The sequence below is a fragment of the Lutjanus erythropterus genome, chromosome 24 (genome assembly GCF_056507025.1).
Source record: "Lutjanus erythropterus isolate fLutEry1 chromosome 24, fLutEry1.hap2, whole genome shotgun sequence".
Lineage (NCBI taxonomy): Eukaryota > Metazoa > Chordata > Actinopteri > Lutjaniformes > Lutjanidae > Lutjanus > Lutjanus erythropterus.
Window position 1 is genome coordinate 8,543,154 of NC_139340.1, and position 18,791 is coordinate 8,561,944.

Consider the following 18,791-nt stretch of genomic DNA (forward strand, 5'->3'; position numbering starts at 1 on the left):
ACCAATTTCTCCACTGACAGCAGCCTCATTTGTCCAGACAGCAATGCAGCTATGAGGCCTGCTGTAGTCTTGCTTTATCTCGGCTGGTACATCTTGCTCTCTTGCTTTTGTTATCACCCATGCTATCGCTCTTGGCACACAACGAGTTCAGAAATGCTCTCTGGGGTGCTTTAAAAAGGCAGTAAATACCCCAGAGAAGTAGGCAAGTGCAGGGAAAGTGGATTAAAAAGGCAAATTACAGCACAAAGTTTTCTTTTATGGTGCTTTTACCTGTAATGTCGGGTTTCTGTGGCATGAAGAACTGGTAGAAAGTTGGCTCCGACAGGCCCTTGACGTTGCGTGCCGTGATTTCCACTTCGTATCTCGTGTTCCACTGCAGCGGCTGCAGCATCGCGAAATCATTCGCTCCTGGAACTAGCTTGGTCATCCACTGCTCCTCTTTATCCTGAGAGGGGAGAAGAGAGGAGAGACATGTAAAAGACAGGCCTCATACCCTTGAATAAATTACTTTAATCAGTGCTCTACATTTCAATTTTGTCTGCGCGCATCAAAGGAGAGCCGAGGAGGTGTTGTTTTACGTGATAAACAACACCCAACTTACCCTTTGTGGTTTTAATCTGGGAATTCGAAGGGTTACCGCAATAAGAACTCGTGTTGCAGTTGTGAAACGCCCACGCAGATGCACTTGCATAAGTCGAAAGAAAAGGGTAATCCTCTGTTTTTCATCAAGAGCAAACAAGTTCTCAGATACCTTTCTGTTCCTTTGTGGCTGCAGCCTTTTCTCTTTTTTCCCCTTCCTTGCATCATTCTTCCTTTCCTTCCTTCCTTCTCTTTTGTCTTGAGACCAAACAAAGGGTTGGAAACTGAAGAGTCAGGCTGTGAGCTGCACACTGACAGCATGCCAAATGTTCTGTGTGCTTACCATTCTTGCACCTGTTCTCCCCGATGTTAGAAGAAGAATGGGCTTTTATAAAGTTAAGGCCTTATGACGAGTTGCATAAAACCACTTAGGCTAAAGCTTCCCTTAAATGATCATCTAAGGATGCCTTAGGAAAAAATAAGTCGCATAAAGCCTAGTTAGCCATGATGGCTCCGCAGAGAAGCCCTCAAACAGACAGCCATTTTTTAAGTAAACCTCCCGAAGACTAAAGGCGTTTTCACACCTGCCTTGTTTAGTCCGGTTCATTTGGGCTGGTGTGAAAGCTGTCAATCGAACCCTGGTGCCAAAAGCCGCTAAAACTGCTGTGTTTGTATCCTACTCTGTGTGCTTTGTCTGGTAAAAAAGTGCGTGACAGCGATCCCACAGTAATACAACTGTATGCGCTGTCCCTCACAAAAATCCTGATGCTTTCTTCTTATTCTCATCTCCTCCTCCCAAAACCTCTGCACTCTGTCTCTGTGTGGACAGAATTTGATTTTCCCACATGCGTCCTGATGATCACCAAAACCGTCCAGTCAACGAGTTGCCTGTCAGTCTGCAAAACTGCATGTTTCCTCCTCTTGGTTCATTTTTAACATTTTGGTGCAAAAGCATTAAATTTAGTCTAGGTTTAGACTTAAAGTGTGTTAGGTAACTAATGACTGACAATAATAATGCGGAGTAAAATTAAAGAATTATGTGAGTGAAGTGTAACCATGGTAACTGGAATGCACATGTGCTGTTTTGTGACGTTTAAGCGCGTTCAGGGTCGTAATTATGGATTCACAAGTTCCACTTAAATGCAGCAAGTGACTGCTGAAACAGGAGTCGGCCTCAGAGACTTTATGCAATGCTCTTAAAAGGAGCCCTTCGCTCAGGGAAACATATTCCTTAGGGGACTGATTTACATTTGACACTTAAGGTGGGCAGTATAGGCCACAGATGTATGTAACACTTGTCTGGACTGTCAGCGACTACGACTGGTGTGCAGGTTCATCCTTTCCGCATGCCCCCTCCATGATGAAGCGGTTGTGTGTTCCCGACGCCAGACAAGGCCATAAGATTACTGGGGTGTGAAGCATCTGCCTTTTTCTCTGCAGTGGCCTTGAAAAGCCTCTCTGAGACTTCCTGACCCTCTTTTCCACAGCATGTTTTCATCTGCTGCAGCATTATTTTAAATCGCTGTCACTTCCTCAATGAGACACAGAAATGCCTGCTTGGACACATTAGCACGGGGGAGATAGGAGATTTGGACCAGCTCAAATCCACTTAGTCCTGTGGAGAGTTTTTGTTCGAGTGCCATCTATTCTGCTTCCTGGCTTCATCTCAGTCGCTCGCCTTATCTTGTGAGTTTAAGCTGCTTTTTGCTATTTTACACACACACAAAAAAAAATCAACTACTTAAATGGTTGAGTGAATTCTGAGGGCTTGTGTGTACTCTCATTTAAAACATGAATTGTAAGTGACACAAGGATAGAAAAATAGAGATTCTCAAGCAGAACATTATTCATTTTGCCACCAACGCACCCGCTCGACTCAATCGACAGGAACCTATTAAGCTAGTGAGTCACATGCACTCCATTGGGAGGAGAATGAATTCCCAGTGTCACATCCTGTGTCACTATTGTGTCAAACATAAAGGGAAAACTATGATTCTGAGCTGTTTAGACGTCCTTTATGTGAGACACAATAACATACATCAGCTTCCAGATTAAAAGAAACGCCTCCTCTAAATCGGACGGTCCTCTTTTCTTAATTTGGTAAGTACCAGTCTTACTTTATTCAGTGTAGGCGAACATTTAGCTCAATGGTATAATTATGAAAGTTGTGAAACAGTTTCAATCAAATCTGATTATTATTCTCATGGCAGCAAGCTATAAGAGTTTTTTTTTAATGATGTAGTGCTAATAATAATCAAAAATATGGATCAGGGCAGCATAGATCTAAAAGTTTAGTGACCTAAATGTATCCTAAATCACACAAAAATGCATTTTGCAACTAAAACAAAACAACACAATAAACAAAGACAAAAGACAACATACAACTAGACAAACTAAAAATAAAAAATAAAGGCTACTTTTATTAAATTAATAAAACTCATTGGGCCAATCCAAAAATGTTGTAGTATAACAAGTATATATTGTGCGTTTTGTCCTCCCACCATGCAACTACAGCGGTTATATTTGCTGACTCTGCACGGACTGGGAGCTCCCAGTGAACGCGGCTGGACCAGGACCGAACACAGCCTCTGAGACCATTAGACGCCGGTTTAACCGGAGGGAAAACATTACCAGGGTGGTTTTCTTGCCAGGTTTGGCTCCGTGCACTCAGGAGTCATCAGCAGTTAGCGGTAAGCTACTTCAGCGACAAGTAAAGCTCATCAGGACAACGCCGTAAACGACCTCTGAGCTGCAGTCCCTGCCGACAAACTGGCCCCTGTTGGTGTCAGAGCCTCTGTTTGGTCACGGTCCAGCTGTGTTCACTGGGAGGCTGCTGAGCCTGTTTTTCACTTACTGCTAATGTTGGCTTACAGTTACAGTTAACAACAGTTAGTTGTAAGCAATTTTAGCAACAAGTAAAGCTATTTCCAGGACGTGATAAAATCTAAAATACCATTAATAATACCTGATAAACAAAAACTATAAACTACATAATGACGTTTTTTTTATTGTTGGGTCGGATAACGGTGTATAGCTGACATACAGCCCAATACATGTGTGATAAAACAACAGGTTAACATGCAAAACCTATCATATGGTTCTTTTAAGTATTTCCTGTTTAGTGAGAGAAATTTTGAAATTTGCCTTACAGCTCATAAATATTTTAATCTGATTATATATTGGCTTTGAAATTTAAATAAATTCAGTCAACCTGTCAATATAATTTTCATATTAATGGACTGAACCAATCCTAGGTCATCAAATAATCATGATTTGGATTGGCTCAGAGTTTCAGCAATCAGTTTCGTTCTCCAGAATCGCCTACTCCACCCTGTTTTAAAGGACAATCTTTCTTATTATTTGACATATCCCAAGAAAAGACAAGTGCTTCTCTCAGTAGTTCTAGATTCTTCTACTCTGTTGAGGGCATTAGCTCTTCGTTAAGATGTAAGTATTTGAAAATGGGTCACATACGTATGGCGTCTCCTTTAAAAATGGCAGAATAATTTCCTGAAACAGCTGGGCACTGTAGTTTTTTGGCAAACATTACTCAACCAAGAGTCAGTTGTGCATATGTTAGGGACTATTTTCAGCCGTGGATTAATACACATTTGACGCACTAATAAGTATTTACAGCAGCAGGATGTGGGATTGAGATAAACTACACTGCCCATGTTCATTGCAATAAAGGAGCATGTAAATCAGTGTGGTTAATAGTATTTTGGACATGGTCTGGTTATCTAGTGAGCATGTTTATTATATAAAATTACTCACAGTCTTGTACTTGACTATATACTCCACGATGGGCATCCCGCCATCGTCCTGCTTGACCAGCCCCAGTCTGTAGGCCTTGCCCATTCCTCTCTGCCCGTGGACTGCCGGCGGACTCGGCTCTCCTGAGGAGGGAGACATGAGGGGAGGAGGCTTCAGCAGAGATGCGAAAACAATGTGCCTTTGTGTGTTTTTTTTTTTTTTTCATCTGTGAGAAGATGTGTGTGTGTGTGTGTGTGTGTGTGTGTGTGCATTCCCAGGGAGGGGAGCAGGTGGCAACGTGAGATATGAGATAAGGCTGCGGTACAAGGAGAGAGACGGTTTTAAGCTGAATTAAATTCATATTACAAGGCAACTCCCACTGCCTGGCTATAACTAATGTTGACTGGAGCTTCTTATTATTCACTGTATTTTGCTAATTGGGTCTTCTTTCCAACATTCATTCTTAGTAGCTGCACTGCTGTATAATATTAACAGGGGAAACACTCTTTTCTACGGCCTTGCCTGGATTTACTGCAATCCTGCTGTGCCAGATTGCCAGAATATATAAAAATGCTTATCATAAAACCCCTGCAGTATATAATTTTTAATGCAGCGGTTTTACATCAGGACACAAATTTGACAGGATCTATTCCTAGCTCCAATAATCTGGATTCATATCGCTGAAATATGAGGGGGCTGTAACCATTTCAAATATAACCACGGCGGAGTTTCATAAGGTGGCAAATAGGTCTCATTTCACTAAGATGCTGATGCTTTGAATAGATTCTGCAGCATGTTTGCATTTCTATTATATATCTTTATTTTATTACATGAAAGTCGGATACAAATATCTTCCTTATATTAATGCAAATAAATTGTCTGTTTTATCTGCATTTACAAAATTGACAATATTCACTTGTTTTAACTTTATGATCTAAGTCTAATTATTTAAACTTTTCTTGTCAAATAAACTTGATTTTACAACCCTAATTCTAAAAAAATGTAAATAAAAACAGAATGCGATGATCTGCAAATACTCAGACCTTTATTGTTTTTTTTGTTAATTAAACCCTCATTCTGAATTTGATGCCTGTAACACGTCCCAAAAAAAGCATAAGCATGTTTACCACTGCGATAAGCATTTGGGAACTGAGGAACCCCGCTAATTGTTGAAGTTTTCAAAGAGAAATTCTTGCTTGATATAAAAACATTGCAACTTTTTTTGCAATTGGGGTTTGTATCTATCTCATATTAATCCAAATAAATGCTCTGCTTTATCTGCCTTTCATTTTCTAAAACATATGACATTTGCACATGATCATTCCCTGCACATTTGTGAAATGCTGGGATGTGCCAATAATTAACAATTAACCTAGGTTAATTGCTATAAATCCATTGTAGTAATGGCTGGATATACATGCAAGAGGCTGTTAGAATACGTCTGAAGATCCATTTTGGGTCGCTTCCTAACGAGTTTAGAAGCTCTTATTTTGAAGAATGTGCCATGAAACGAGCTGCTGGAGGAATCGGGGTAACTGACTTACGGATGGGTAAAGTCTGGAAGGTCTCCGTGTGGCTGAACTCCCCCTGACCCTTTCCGTTGACAGCTGCCACCCGAACCTCGTACGTCGTGTTGGGCTCCAGTCCTGTCAGCACCACTGTCGCTGCGGAGACACAGGACAAGAGTTCATGTCACCAAGAAATGTGTGGCACAGCGAATCATTAAAGTTTTTTATTGTTTGGACCAGGGTAGAGGGGGGAAAGAACAAGAATAAACAGCTATAAATTGCTGGTTGGACGAGGGGCAGCAGATGACATGGTGTCACTGCAGGTTGTCATGAAGGTTAACAACGACTTTTTCCTGTTGAATGGAAAATCACTCACAAATTCACAAAATCTGATTGCAATCACTCTTGGCATGACACGGTTCAAGAGTCCCAACTCTATTATCAACATGCAGGATCTGCTGCATTTTTCATTAGCAAGTCTTTCACACTTGAATCTGTGTTTTCAAGACCGGTTTACCCTTGACAAGTCATTATCGTCCTGTTAAAATCAGCCCTCGCTTCTTTTGGCTTATTTTTGTGCATATATGAGTAGGTCATTTCCTGCTTCCGCATGATAATGCCCTCATGCACGAAGCGCAATAGTTTTCCCAGTTGATGAGGCCTGACCTGACCTCAACTCCATCCAACACCTTCGAGAGGAACTGGGACCAACCCAGACTTTATTGCCTAACAGTATTGGCTGACTTCATCACTGCTCATGTGGCTGAATGGGAGCAAATCTACCAACCTGTGGCATCCATCTTTTATTTATGTTAATGGATCATACAAAGCAGGCGACCATGACCCTGTATGAAGGCAAAAAGTTTTATTGCTGTTTCGAAAGAATGCACAAAAAGCCTGCTGTCATAGAGTGGATTGAGGCACAATAATCTGTTAAATGGGGATAATCGTGCACACGTATAGCTCTGTGTTAGCCATATGCAAAGTCAACAATATAATGCAATCGTGAAAAGTAACTATATGCTCCCAAAAGCGTGCAAGCTCGTCAAATTGCCATTTTCAAAAAGTTATAAAAAATGCCGGACACCACCCACCTATTTAAGACTTTGAAAATGTGTCGGGGAATGTGTTTCAGATGATGAGCGACCACCTAAAACACCTGGGTTGAAGCATACTGACACTTTAATCCTGAATTTTTTGCCATACAAGATTCCACACATGTTGAATGTAAAGTCCACATATCGTTGACCATGATCAATATGATTCTGATACCTGAATTTTGCATATTGGTCAATACTGAGAACAGATCTGATACCAGGGGATTAAAAAAAAGAATTACTGCATGGCCTGACAGAGGGACGTGGTGGAGTCCCTGCTACAGGAACACAACAACTAATGAGAGTTACAGGTTTAATCTCCATCATTTGTTATGTGTTCAGTAAAAGCTTAACCCAAGAATAAAAGCTAGAACTTAAATGGAGCGTCTGCAATGCTCAAGTAAAAGACTAACAACGAAAAGTGTGAGATGATTATTAGTATGCAAATGAAAGATTGCTTTTATAGTTTAAAGCAATCTATTTATAATCAGCTATTATGAAACCAGTTCACCTATAGCAATATTAAAGAGTAAATTGTAACAAATGATGCATTCAAAGACTAGATGGTGTGTGAATCTCATGAGACAACAGCACGTTATTATAAAGAATGTAAGACCTATGGCGACAGTGAAAACGGTGTAATGTGTTTTATTCACACTGTAAATGACATCGATTATCGAAGAAAACAGGAAATCTCATTATCAGAGCACATTACAGATTCCTATTTAAATTCTACAGTCACCAGAGTCTATTTACATAACCCTCACTATTCAGAGAGGCAGCAGTGTAATGAGCTTGAGTGAAAGTTGTTGTTTTTGTCAGTCTGCACAAATTAAATACTTGAATGGTAATAGGTGCTTTTGCAGTTCTTTAGTCCTGGAACTGAAAACAAATTCTGCAATTTGCGGCGGTGCTAGGTTACTTTCCAGGCTATAAGCAGACATTTCAATTTGGGCAAAAGCATTCAAATGAAACGAGTCCAGGCATCTCATTATATTGAAGAGTTTGTTGTGGAAGGATCTTTCACAGAGGATATCTGGAGTGGCTTGTATGATAATATGATACCACTTACGGGTTTGTAATTATTCCAGCTCGCAATTTTAATATTTTAGTACTAACTTGAATAAGGGGGTGAATTTAACTAAACAAGGAGGATATTAAATTTACAATCAAGCCTCCTTTGTCCCTCATGCATGTCCCTCGTTATTTTCCTCTATATATTTTACCTATACTATTAAACTACTACTGTTTAGTATTCACCTCACTGCATATCCCTTTTGTAACCGACTCTGAAATGAGGGATATTAGTGATAAGCCCTTCAGGTTTGTCAGGCCTGCTTATCGGCCTCCCATTAGTCCTCTGGATCCCATTCTCCATCCATCCATCCATCCATCCATCCATCCATCCATCCATCCTTCACCTCGTGGTGTACTTTCCACCAACAGGCTCAGAAATCAATTTGGAGTCGTAAAGCATAAGAGGAGGAGGAGCGTGCTCTTTCAGCTCAGCTCAGGCCCGTTCTGGCTCTCTCCCCACGAGGTGTTTTCCGAGGCCGACTCAAAAACATGTCGGGGCCGGCCGAGGCTTTGACGGATCGCATGAGAGATCATGTGATGCGGCTTCTGCTTGTGCTTGATCGGCGCGGTTCGATCTGTGGCGGCCGGGTTAGCAGACTGAAATGCTGGTAATCTGGCATGATGAGGAAAAACCTCGCTACAGTAATACTTCTCAAAAGTGAAGTAGTCTTATTTTCCATTGGTGACTATAAAAATATGTATTTATCATTGTAGAATCGGTTTATGAGAGGTTATGATCACTTATAAAGATTGCTCTTTATTTTACAGTACACTAATGAGATGTAACAAGCTGTAGTTTGTATTATTTCAGACAAAAATGAGAAATATGTTCTGTATTAGACATCATACACCTAACCTTACACAAATAGTTTGGCAAATCTGACACAAAATATGGCTTGTTAGATCTTATTAGTGTATTGTAAATGACAGAACGGTACCTCCCAGTGGACACGACTGGTCTGGGACCAAACACAGTCTCTGAGCCACAGGGGGCCAGTTTGACGACAGGGAATACAGTACTAAGGCGGTTCACTTGCTCGCTTTGGCTCCTTGCACCACAAAGGCTGAGTTAGATAACTTAGAATCATGGCTAACTGAGATAAGGGCAGATAGAGGTTAGCTAGTTTTGCAATAAGTAAAGCTATATTTCCATCAGGAAATATACTTGCTTCTGTATTCCCTCAGTTTCTGAGGCTGTGTTCAATTAGCAGACTTGAGCTTGAATTAGTAGTCCATTACAGTAAAGTCAAGTCAAGTAATTTTTCACAAGTTCCATTATGAAATTATGCATACTGATTTGTAGAGTCTTTACTCAATGTGAATGAGAGTCTCTCAAAAATATCGCAACTTTGACATTTGCCATTTGATGCTTATGCACCATGAAAATGAACGGAAGTCAATGGCTGTCTAGGAAATTGGAAAATAACAGTCAGCATTAATGTAAAGCATCCATGGTCTGTATTAAATGGTCTAAAACACGCATAATCTCTGGTTCATGTTCAAGGATTTGCTGAGAAAATGACTTTTATCAGGCTCCGTCACACATCAGCACATAGTGAAACATCAGAGGGGTTTCTCACATGGCCTATATTTTACTCGATATATCACTTTTTGTTTTATGGACCAGAAAATGTGTAATTTATCCCTCGATCACTGGTACTAATCACAGCTTTTAAACACTCCTTATATTATATACTATGTATTGTGTTAGAAAACCTTGCTGAGCATGTGAACAGGTGACGGCTTTCTTATTGATTGACAGACTCCGCCACACAATCAGGAAACAGAGATGGACGCAGACGTGTGTTTAAGTGGCCTTTTACTCGTCATTCCATCAATAAGAGCACATAATGGGGCTGTTTAATACAGCTGGAAGGTTTGAAAAACATTTCACTCACTGTTAAAGGTCAATACATGAACGTAAACAATACTCACTCTGGACACTGTGTGACTTGACGTCCCTCCAGTCCTGTGAGCCAACCTCCTTGTACTGGACCAGGTAGTAGCTGATGGGCACGCCGCCATGTGAGTCTGGCTTCATGAAGGTGACGGTCGCCAAGCGCTGGGAAACGGCTGAGAGACGCACCGAGTATGGATTTGATGGTACATCTGAGGGGACAAAATAATGACGCAGCATTTGAATTATTTCCCTTCGAAAGCTGGTAGATCTTATCTGAGCTGCTGTGTTGGTTTCAGGAGCTTCTGTTAATCTGAAAATCAGATTTCACAAACTTTTTATGAACGTAAGCACGACAGCAGAGTAAAAAAAAAAACAAGCCTATTGTCAGAATCTGACTGTTCTTTCCTTCATGTTGAGGTTCGTGTGCTGCAAAAGAAAAATTAACCCCAACCACCAGTGCATTACACATGAAACACCCTCATTATTGAAACTGGGTTTCCGTGGCAACAGCTCTGGCACAAACTTAATTTGTTTAGAAATAAACATCACATCTATTTTAGAGATGTCCATTAGGCCTTGTTCAGACTGCCAGCCCAAATATGTTTTTTGGCACATTCAGATTGTATTCTGATTATTTTAGAAATTCTGGACAAAGCAACAACCTCTGGAGCTGAAAAATCAGGCAAAGGCTGAAGTGCCAAAAACTGCAGTTCTTTCAAATGGCCACTTCAGGTCAGTTCCAAAACTGAGTCATTCACCATAGACTTTCATATCAAAATGCCCAAATTCATAGCAGAAATCGAAAAACATTTTTGCAGCCTTTTGATCTCCAAAGCTAATTTTTCTGCCACAGTTCTCATTTGTCTGCAGTCTGACCAAAGCCTCATTGCAATTGCTTCTGGTTCTTTGTAGAACCCTCACAAGACAAAAAGGTTGCGGGTGAAACTCTTATAAAATATATACTTTATATATGGGTAGTTTCTACATGAAACCCTTGAAATATAAAATGGTTATTGGTAGAACACCCTAGGCTTTTATTTGTAAGAGAGAAACCTTGGTATTATGTGCCAAATGACAACTCGTGGATCATGCCCCTCAGCATGCTTACGGGAAGATGGCCAATCAGAGGAAAGTGGGCTTTTAGGCAGGGGGACCTTAAAGCGACAGCAGCTAGCAAAGCGCGTTTCAGACAGAGGTTGAATAGCGGGGCTGGATAAAGGCCCAGCACGAGATAAATACAGATGTTTTTGAGCTGTGAATCATGCAAAGCTGCTCTAGTGGAACCCCAGATTGAAAATATAGAGCTGGAAATGAGCATAATAGGTCCTCTTTAAAATAATTAGCTACTTTTAGAGAAAAAAAAAACTTTCTGAACCGCACATACGCGTTGACATTTGTACAGTAATAACTATAATGCCATTAAATGCATTTTGTGGCAGAAAATGATGGTACTTACAATGTCACAGACGGACTATGAAGTGAACCTACCTATTTAATCACTGCCATCCCCCATAATCAAACTGAAGATGGGCATTATTGCTGTAATAACTGTAAGCCTCGAAAGCAATTTAACATGATTTATTTAATTTCGAGGTAAGCTGGATTCATCACTCAGCTCCATCTCTAATTTGTCCTCGGACTTGCTTTAGCTGCAAACCGACATATTTCATTTTTTTTTAGTGTGTTTATCACTTTGAAAGCATCCGTGCAATGTTTGTGTATTTACCACTGGTCTTGTTGAATGAAAGCACAAACTTCCTGACACTTGAACGCATCAGAAACATTTTTTTACTCAGGGTTTAGCTGTGAAGACAGTGGACAGTGGAGTTCATCTCTCCTCTGTGTCTCCTTAACTGACTCAAACTTTTTCACTTACAGTACACGAGCGTGTGTGTTGGTGTGTCTCTCTGTGTGTGTGTGTGTGTGTGTGTATTAGAAGTGTCAGAACAACTTCCAAAACACATTGTTTCCCCCAAGACTACATATTAGGTCAGCTTTTTGCTCACTACTTTTCTCCTTAGCCAGAGCAATTCAATCTGCACTAAAGATAATTGGACCGCACTATTGTGTATTAGCCTGCGCTACCGTAAATTAGGGGGTACTTCAGTAAATAGCGAGGGGTATGGTAAATCAGCCAGCACTATTTGAGATTAGGCTAGGCTGAATAGGGGTTGGGAGTTGTAGTGGAATTTATCTTCCTGAGAATTGCAAATAAGGCTATTACCATTAGTAGAGAGGTAGAGGGTTACAAAGCAGTTGAACAGTTAGAGTTACTGTGAGAGCTGTGATTCAGAAGGTGTGGGATCCCTGACTCCACACATTCTGGACTCCAAATGAAGTCACCAATCTCATTAGCGAAGCAAAAAGGGGCCACGCAGTAGTGGATGCACACTCACCTGCCTGGGCCAGAATGAACTCCTGGTATCGAACTCCGATGTTGTTCCTGGCTGTGCAGTTGTAGCGGCCAAAGTCTCTGTCCGACATGGGAGTTACCTAGAAGTTAAAAAAAAAACAACAACTCAGCTTTAAAACAAGTTCAATGGCTTATTACAAAAAAATAGCTCTGTTTATACTGTCTCTAATCATGCAAATAATGAAATCATTTCTACTTCAGTGGAGTTCTTTTGTGATGCTTGCAGAAGTCAATCACATCTAAAGCAGCAATAATTAATAGTGTTGTATCAACAGTTGGTAAAATGAAACGATGAATGATGAATGATAAAAGGAAACGTGACCTAAAAATGTCATTTTCCAGATAAAATACAACAGACCCCAACAAATGTTACATAATCACCATTTTGATCTGTTTTTTTTTTGTTAAAAAAGAATATTGTGACACAAAACCACATTAGATATCACAATTTCAGTCAAAATAATCGCAATATGACTTTTACCATACCGTGCAGCCTTAATAAACACTGTCAAAGACGGACAAAGTTAGCAACTAGCAGATGAACAAAGCAGAGAATTTAGAAGCCAGAGAGACCTATATTTCCCCCAGGAGCAGGTGGAGACCAAAACAGAGCTAAAAAGAGAGTGAATACTGGACTTAAATAACTCAAGTGGACAGAAAATAGGGCTTAATGTGTTAATGGGTAACTGTGAAACTAACTTTAGCCAGATCAACTTCACTTTAAAGTTAATATGTCAATGGCGTGGCCCAAAAAAAACCCCCAAAATTTGCATTTCCATTTAAAGCAACAGTTTTCAGAAGGACTCATTTATCCCTTTACCACCAAGGCAGTCGGTGCCTCATCTCAAACCAGTTCTTAATGTTTCAACAGGCACAGAGTTTGCTCTTGGTCTCAAACCAAAACCACTTACATCAAGGACTCGGGGCAGGATTATCATGACCAACAAGAAAAACAAAAACACAGAGCGAGTTCAGTGTCTTGTCTGCCTAAAGACAAACACACAGACTCAGCGCGGATGTGAAATTGATGCAGCAGTGGTCTATGGAGGAGACAAACTGTTTCTTTGCACTGTGGTCCCAAGCAGAAGTTCAGAACAAGAGGGAGCTTTAAGAATGAAACCGGTGTTTGCACAGATACAAGAGGATGACAGAAGCGCTGAACAGATCACCACACACACTCCAACTGAAGACAGAGCACAGGGACCAGAAGACGCACCTTGGGCAAAGTGGCTGTAGATTATCTCGAGTAAAAAAGTTATTATTTCTGAAGAACGATGCTGCTGTTAAGTTTTAGATTTTTTAATGCTGTGAGCACAACAATGAGAATTATACTCATTTCTATTTTAGTGGGGTGATGGCAGAAGTCAGAAAAATAAATCAAAACCTGGAAAAATTCAGCCCAAACTATTTGCATTACTCTATATTCTTTGGGGGTGAGCAAGAAGGTATTAGTTTCTTTGTAATCTGAGTGAACTTAGCAACAAAACTACTTGGTTAGGTTTAGGAATAGATCGTGGTGTGGGTTCAAATAATAAGTCAACACTGACTCAGTGGCTTTCTGCCAGAAAGCCATAAAGTGAAATGTCTCCCACATGCACATCTAGGGTAACCATCTAGACGCGACCCTCCAAACCCCAAAGATATTAAATTCCAGGACTCATACTCACCTCCAGCACAGACTTGCCCTCCGCACTGTGTACCCGTGTGTTGGCCGTTCCTTCCGCCGATATGGTGAAGCGCTCTCTTCTCCACAACATGGTGGCAGGAGGGTTGGACATCACATCGCAGCTGATGTTCACCGGGTTGCCCTCCCATGAGTAATAGATGGTGTGGTTGGTCAGGAACTTTGGTATATCTGTCCAAAACATAAAGATATTATCTCTCCCCCTCTTGCCTCATTTAAATGGTAAATCAGCCTTTTGCTTAACCAAGGCCTAAATCGCTGAAAGAGTAATTGCTAGTGTGTGTGGAATTTGTGGCAGCCAATTAAACACTCAAATCAAAGGTGAAGCTGAGCCGGATGATCAAAGACGTAAAAATGACTCGCTGAGGCTTAACCCGCAAATTCCTCAAAGGGAGAAGAAAGAGCGTTTCATTAACACTTCCCAAACTCCCTCTGCAATGTTAAAAAGAAAACTTTAACTTAATTGAAGCCACCTCATGCTGGTGGGGGGAAGAGAAAATCTCCATTACGATCATCTCCTCAAGAATAAAAATAAAGGATGTAAACAGAGGCTCATTTGCCCCAGCAAATAGGAAGGGCAGTAATGGACGATCACAGCGGCGAGCTGTCGCGCGGATTTCTTTTGGCCCAGTCAGCCCGGCTCAGTCGGAGAGGCATTATGGTTGTTTTATGCTCGCTTGCAGGATTCCATTAAAGAGATTGATGCCTGGCTCTCTGTCACAGCCGAGGACGCGTTATCCCCCTGCAGCCTGCAGTGACTTAGTAAATGAGTTCATTAGTTCGGTGGCAACGGCTGGCTCAGCCCCGCCACACTCAGACTCACAGCCTGTGTCTTTTCTGCAGAGGCTGAGAGCGAGTTGTCAGCTATGAGTCCAGCAAAACAAGTCTGCAGTGTGATGACAGTGACTTTGCTTCATGGTTGGGCAGTGGGGGCGTGCATGAGGATGCCATCAAACCTTATTCCAAAATGTCAACGGCTGCACTTTATTTTCCAGTACACTGATAAGATGTAGCAAGCTGTACTTTGTGCTAAATAAGATAGAGAGTAGACATAATATGTTTGTTATTACTATAGAATTAGATCCTTTATTAGACTTTATTAGAGGGTAATAAAGGACACATTACAACAGAACTGTGCTCTAAACTAAAGTGCATTGTTCCCCACTGTTAGACCCTTCATTAAAGGGTAATTAGGGACAGTACAATTCTCTTGTTTTGTACAAGGAACTGTACTGTAAACTAAAGTGTATTATTTCCAAAACACATGTTCAGTCATGCCTGACTAAGCGGCACCGGTACCCTCGGCGCGGCGCACCGCTTGGATCTGCCTCTGTTCAAATTATTTGAACTTTGACCTCCCCTTGAGGGGAACCCCAGACCCGTGGAAGATCTCACGAGAATGATCATTTTAACGAAGGAACAACATATACAAATCTCGGGAGAGTTTCGCAAATCAAGGGTTCCCTTCCAGACACGACCGAAGTCCTCTGAATCTCTGCTGCGTTTCTCGCAGTAAGTCTGGGACGAATTTCTTATCATGTGAAGACCCCTTCAGACATTTATTAGACTTCATTAGGGGGTAATTAAGGACACGTTACAACAAACCTATACTGTAAGCTAAAGTCTAAAAAGTACACTTTAGTTTACAGTACAGTTCTGTTGTGATGTGTCTCAAAGTCTCATTAAGGAGATGCATATTATTTTTAATTTCTGTCTAATAGATGAAGTACAGCCTGCTTGTCTTATTTGTGTCCTGTAAAACGAAGTGTCAGCTTTTCAAGAGCAATGCAAAACAGGTTTTGAAAGGAAACCATGAACCTTCAAGTCACCTCAGCCAGAGGAGGAGAAACAGAGATTCATTTTCTTCCTCACTGTCTCTCTGAATAAATTTGTTTGTTTGTTGTTCCTCTGAGCTTTAAGGTGGAACAAAACAAAAAAAAAGCACTTTCCATCGGCCTCGTTCAGGCAACAGAACCGCTCTCATAATGAAGCTAATCATTCCGAGGCCAAAATGGAGATCTTTGCTTCAGAGCTCATTAGGCAGGGGATAGCCCACCCCAAATAACCCCAAACAACCAGCGACTGAGGAATGGGTGCGCTCATCGGGAAGTCGGGGGAACTGTCGGCGGGGGAAAACGAAAGGCGATGCATGATATCCTCTCACTAATTAACCCTTCTGAAGGCTGTGTGCGGCGCGGTGGATGCAGGGGTTCTGAGCGGGTGAGTTGTTTATAATAATATAATGATCTTCAGAAAGAAAAACAGCCACAGTGTGAAAAGAATTATTAGAACTAAACGCGGCTGAACTTTTGAACTCGAAACAAGACTGAAGGGGTTCAAATGTTTCTCGCTTGGTTAGCCGATTCCGCTGCTTAAACGTGTGCAAGTTTCATTTTCACATTACAGATCTGATGACACGAATAGAAACGCAGAGAGTCGAGGAGTCGGTGGGGTTATATCAGGTGATCAGGACTCCGTAGGCAACAGTATGGTTCATGTTTATTTATTAATTTTGCACACAGACAAATAGTTGCTTGAATACTTATGATGGAAGACATTTTTCACAGCAGCCACTTTGATATGAAATATTAGGATTAGCACAGGTGTTACCAATGATGCTAATTATGTTCCATTCAGGTAAAGTAGAGTCGGGACGCTGCTGTTGTGCATGTTGGCCCACTAAATGATGCAGAACCTTAATTATTGTCATTGGTAACACCTGTGTTTACTCTGCTGTCTTCATATCAACATGGCTGCTGGGAAAAAAGGTCCGTTTGGTTGCTGTGAAAGTTTAAATAAAGCCAAGGCGGAGCCAGTTGAAACACATGTCCTCACGCAGGAGTTTTACTTATTACTTTGTTTTATTCATTTTAGATTTTCAATTTCACGGCATAAAATATGCTTTTTAGTTTTATTGCCTATCAAATGCTTTTCGGGAAAGTGTTCAATGTTCATATAGTCTAATACCAAAATGTTCCTTACTTTTATAAGATTTATAACTTCTGTGGAAAGTGCTTTGCTAAAGTTTCCGGCTACCTCAGTTTCCAGCAAGAGGACTTTGAAATGAATCCTTCTGATTGTACCAGACTTGTGATTCCTCTAAACCACGGAAGAACTGAACTGAACCATGACATATACTTTTAAAAATACTTGAATGAATTAACTGGAAAAGCCATAAACCGGACTGGACTTTTTGATGGAATGTGCAGCTTCAATTCATAAATGTGTAATGAGCTGGGACTGTCATTACACACACACACACACACACGCATAAATATATAGCTTATGGCTTTGATTCTGACCAGAAAAGTGGTGGTTGGAAAAACGCCCTGTCATCATCATCCCCAGCGTTAACCTATACACCTGTACCACCCCCTCTCCTCAACCCCCAAGGGAGCCTGGCTCTCCCTGGGGGCACTGGGTGCCTGATGTGCCCCCAGGGGAGAACTGAGCCATCTTTCTCTGTTTTAACGTGTGTGTGTGTTATTGTATGCTTTTCTAGGCATCTTATGGTTTATGTTGTTATCATCTTTCTTGTGCTTCATATATATTTTAAGTGGTAAATTATATTCAGTCACTTTGTAACAAAATTAATTGCTTCATTCATCTCAATTTAAAATATTTGCCTTTTATTCAGATACATTAACGAGATATTCCCTGTAGACCAAATTAAACATGTGAAAAATGCATGAAGTTGCCTCGTACTCCACACTACTGAAGTATCATGGTCAGTATCAGCAGTCATGTCACTGGTAAGAGTGTAGATTTAAGTGCATATTCTGAATATGTGTTGAATTACTCTTCAAATCTGTAATTTAAAATCAGTTAAGGATACATTTTCCAATTATGGTGAGGTATTTTATGTATTTAATGACTCTGGCTGGCATCTTGTCCATGGCAATGACTGGTGCATCTCATTTACAGTGTTTAATACTTTAATAAACTGATGGTTGTGTCAATAGTGGGGCTGTTGGAGAGAAAATACGTCTGTTAGAAAATCAGTTAAAAGGTTTGTTAAACGTGCAGAGTGTTAATACAAATCCACAGTACAAGCACACAGGTGTTTTTGCTTAATTTGCCTGATTAGCCCTCTGTTCAGGACAGTGTGTGTGCGGGCTAATTAGCATCAGTAACTGGAAACAGCTGCGTGAACGTACAGGATGTCTGTGAACCGATCAGGCAGTGAAACATACTCACACTCAATGTCCAGGAACATGCTCTTCTGATGACCTCCGATCCTGCTGAGCGCTTCGCAGTCGAACCGGCCCAGGTCCGTGAGCCTCACGCCGCTGATGGTCAACACCGACTTGCCGTGACGGCCGCGGACTTCGAACCGTCCGTCCTGACTCTGGAGAAACAATAACATATGGGTTTCTGTTTGGCATAATGATACCTTGTGCTGCTGCATCGCACAAACAGCTCCATATGTCTGTAAAAATAAAGGTATTATTGAAAATATGTGCGTCTCTTGAGGTATAGAGCCAGGGAAGGTCAAAAATTCTTGCTGCAAGGTTTATTTGTGGAGAGTCCCGGGTGACATTTACATCCCTATAATTTTCCCACACTTATTGCCCTTAATGAGCAGTTTGGTGTGCGAAATTCTGATCAAAAACAACCCCAAACACATAATTTTAGAGCGGCTAACCAGACAGACCTGGGGTGCTGGAACGGCGGGGATTGATTATAGTTTTTATGTATAACATGGCCGGCAATTTATTTGTGATACTATATTTAAAGAAAAAGACATATCTATGCTTGCGGTTGTGCGGCAATAATTGCT

General features: G+C 41.0%; 1 protein-coding gene across 4 annotated transcripts in view; it reads right to left on the reverse strand.

Moving 5' to 3' along the window:
• ncam2a (neural cell adhesion molecule 2a) overlaps positions 1 to 18,791 on the reverse strand; it is a 356,551-nt gene that overhangs the window by 37,437 nt on the left and 300,323 nt on the right. For all 4 annotated transcript variants that reach the window (XM_084713912.1, XM_084713913.1, XM_084713911.1 and 1 more), the window contains exons 9-15: positions 18,209 to 18,359; positions 13,995 to 14,182; positions 12,311 to 12,407; positions 9,950 to 10,123; positions 5,877 to 5,996; positions 4,354 to 4,475; positions 271 to 445 (exon numbers count right to left, since the gene is read on the reverse strand). In XM_084713912.1, the coding sequence (XP_084570038.1) occupies positions 271 to 445; positions 4,354 to 4,475; positions 5,877 to 5,996; positions 9,950 to 10,123; positions 12,311 to 12,407; positions 13,995 to 14,182; positions 18,209 to 18,359 (1,027 nt within the window). The remainder of the gene's footprint in view (positions 1 to 270; positions 446 to 4,353; positions 4,476 to 5,876; positions 5,997 to 9,949; positions 10,124 to 12,310; positions 12,408 to 13,994; positions 14,183 to 18,208; positions 18,360 to 18,791) is intronic.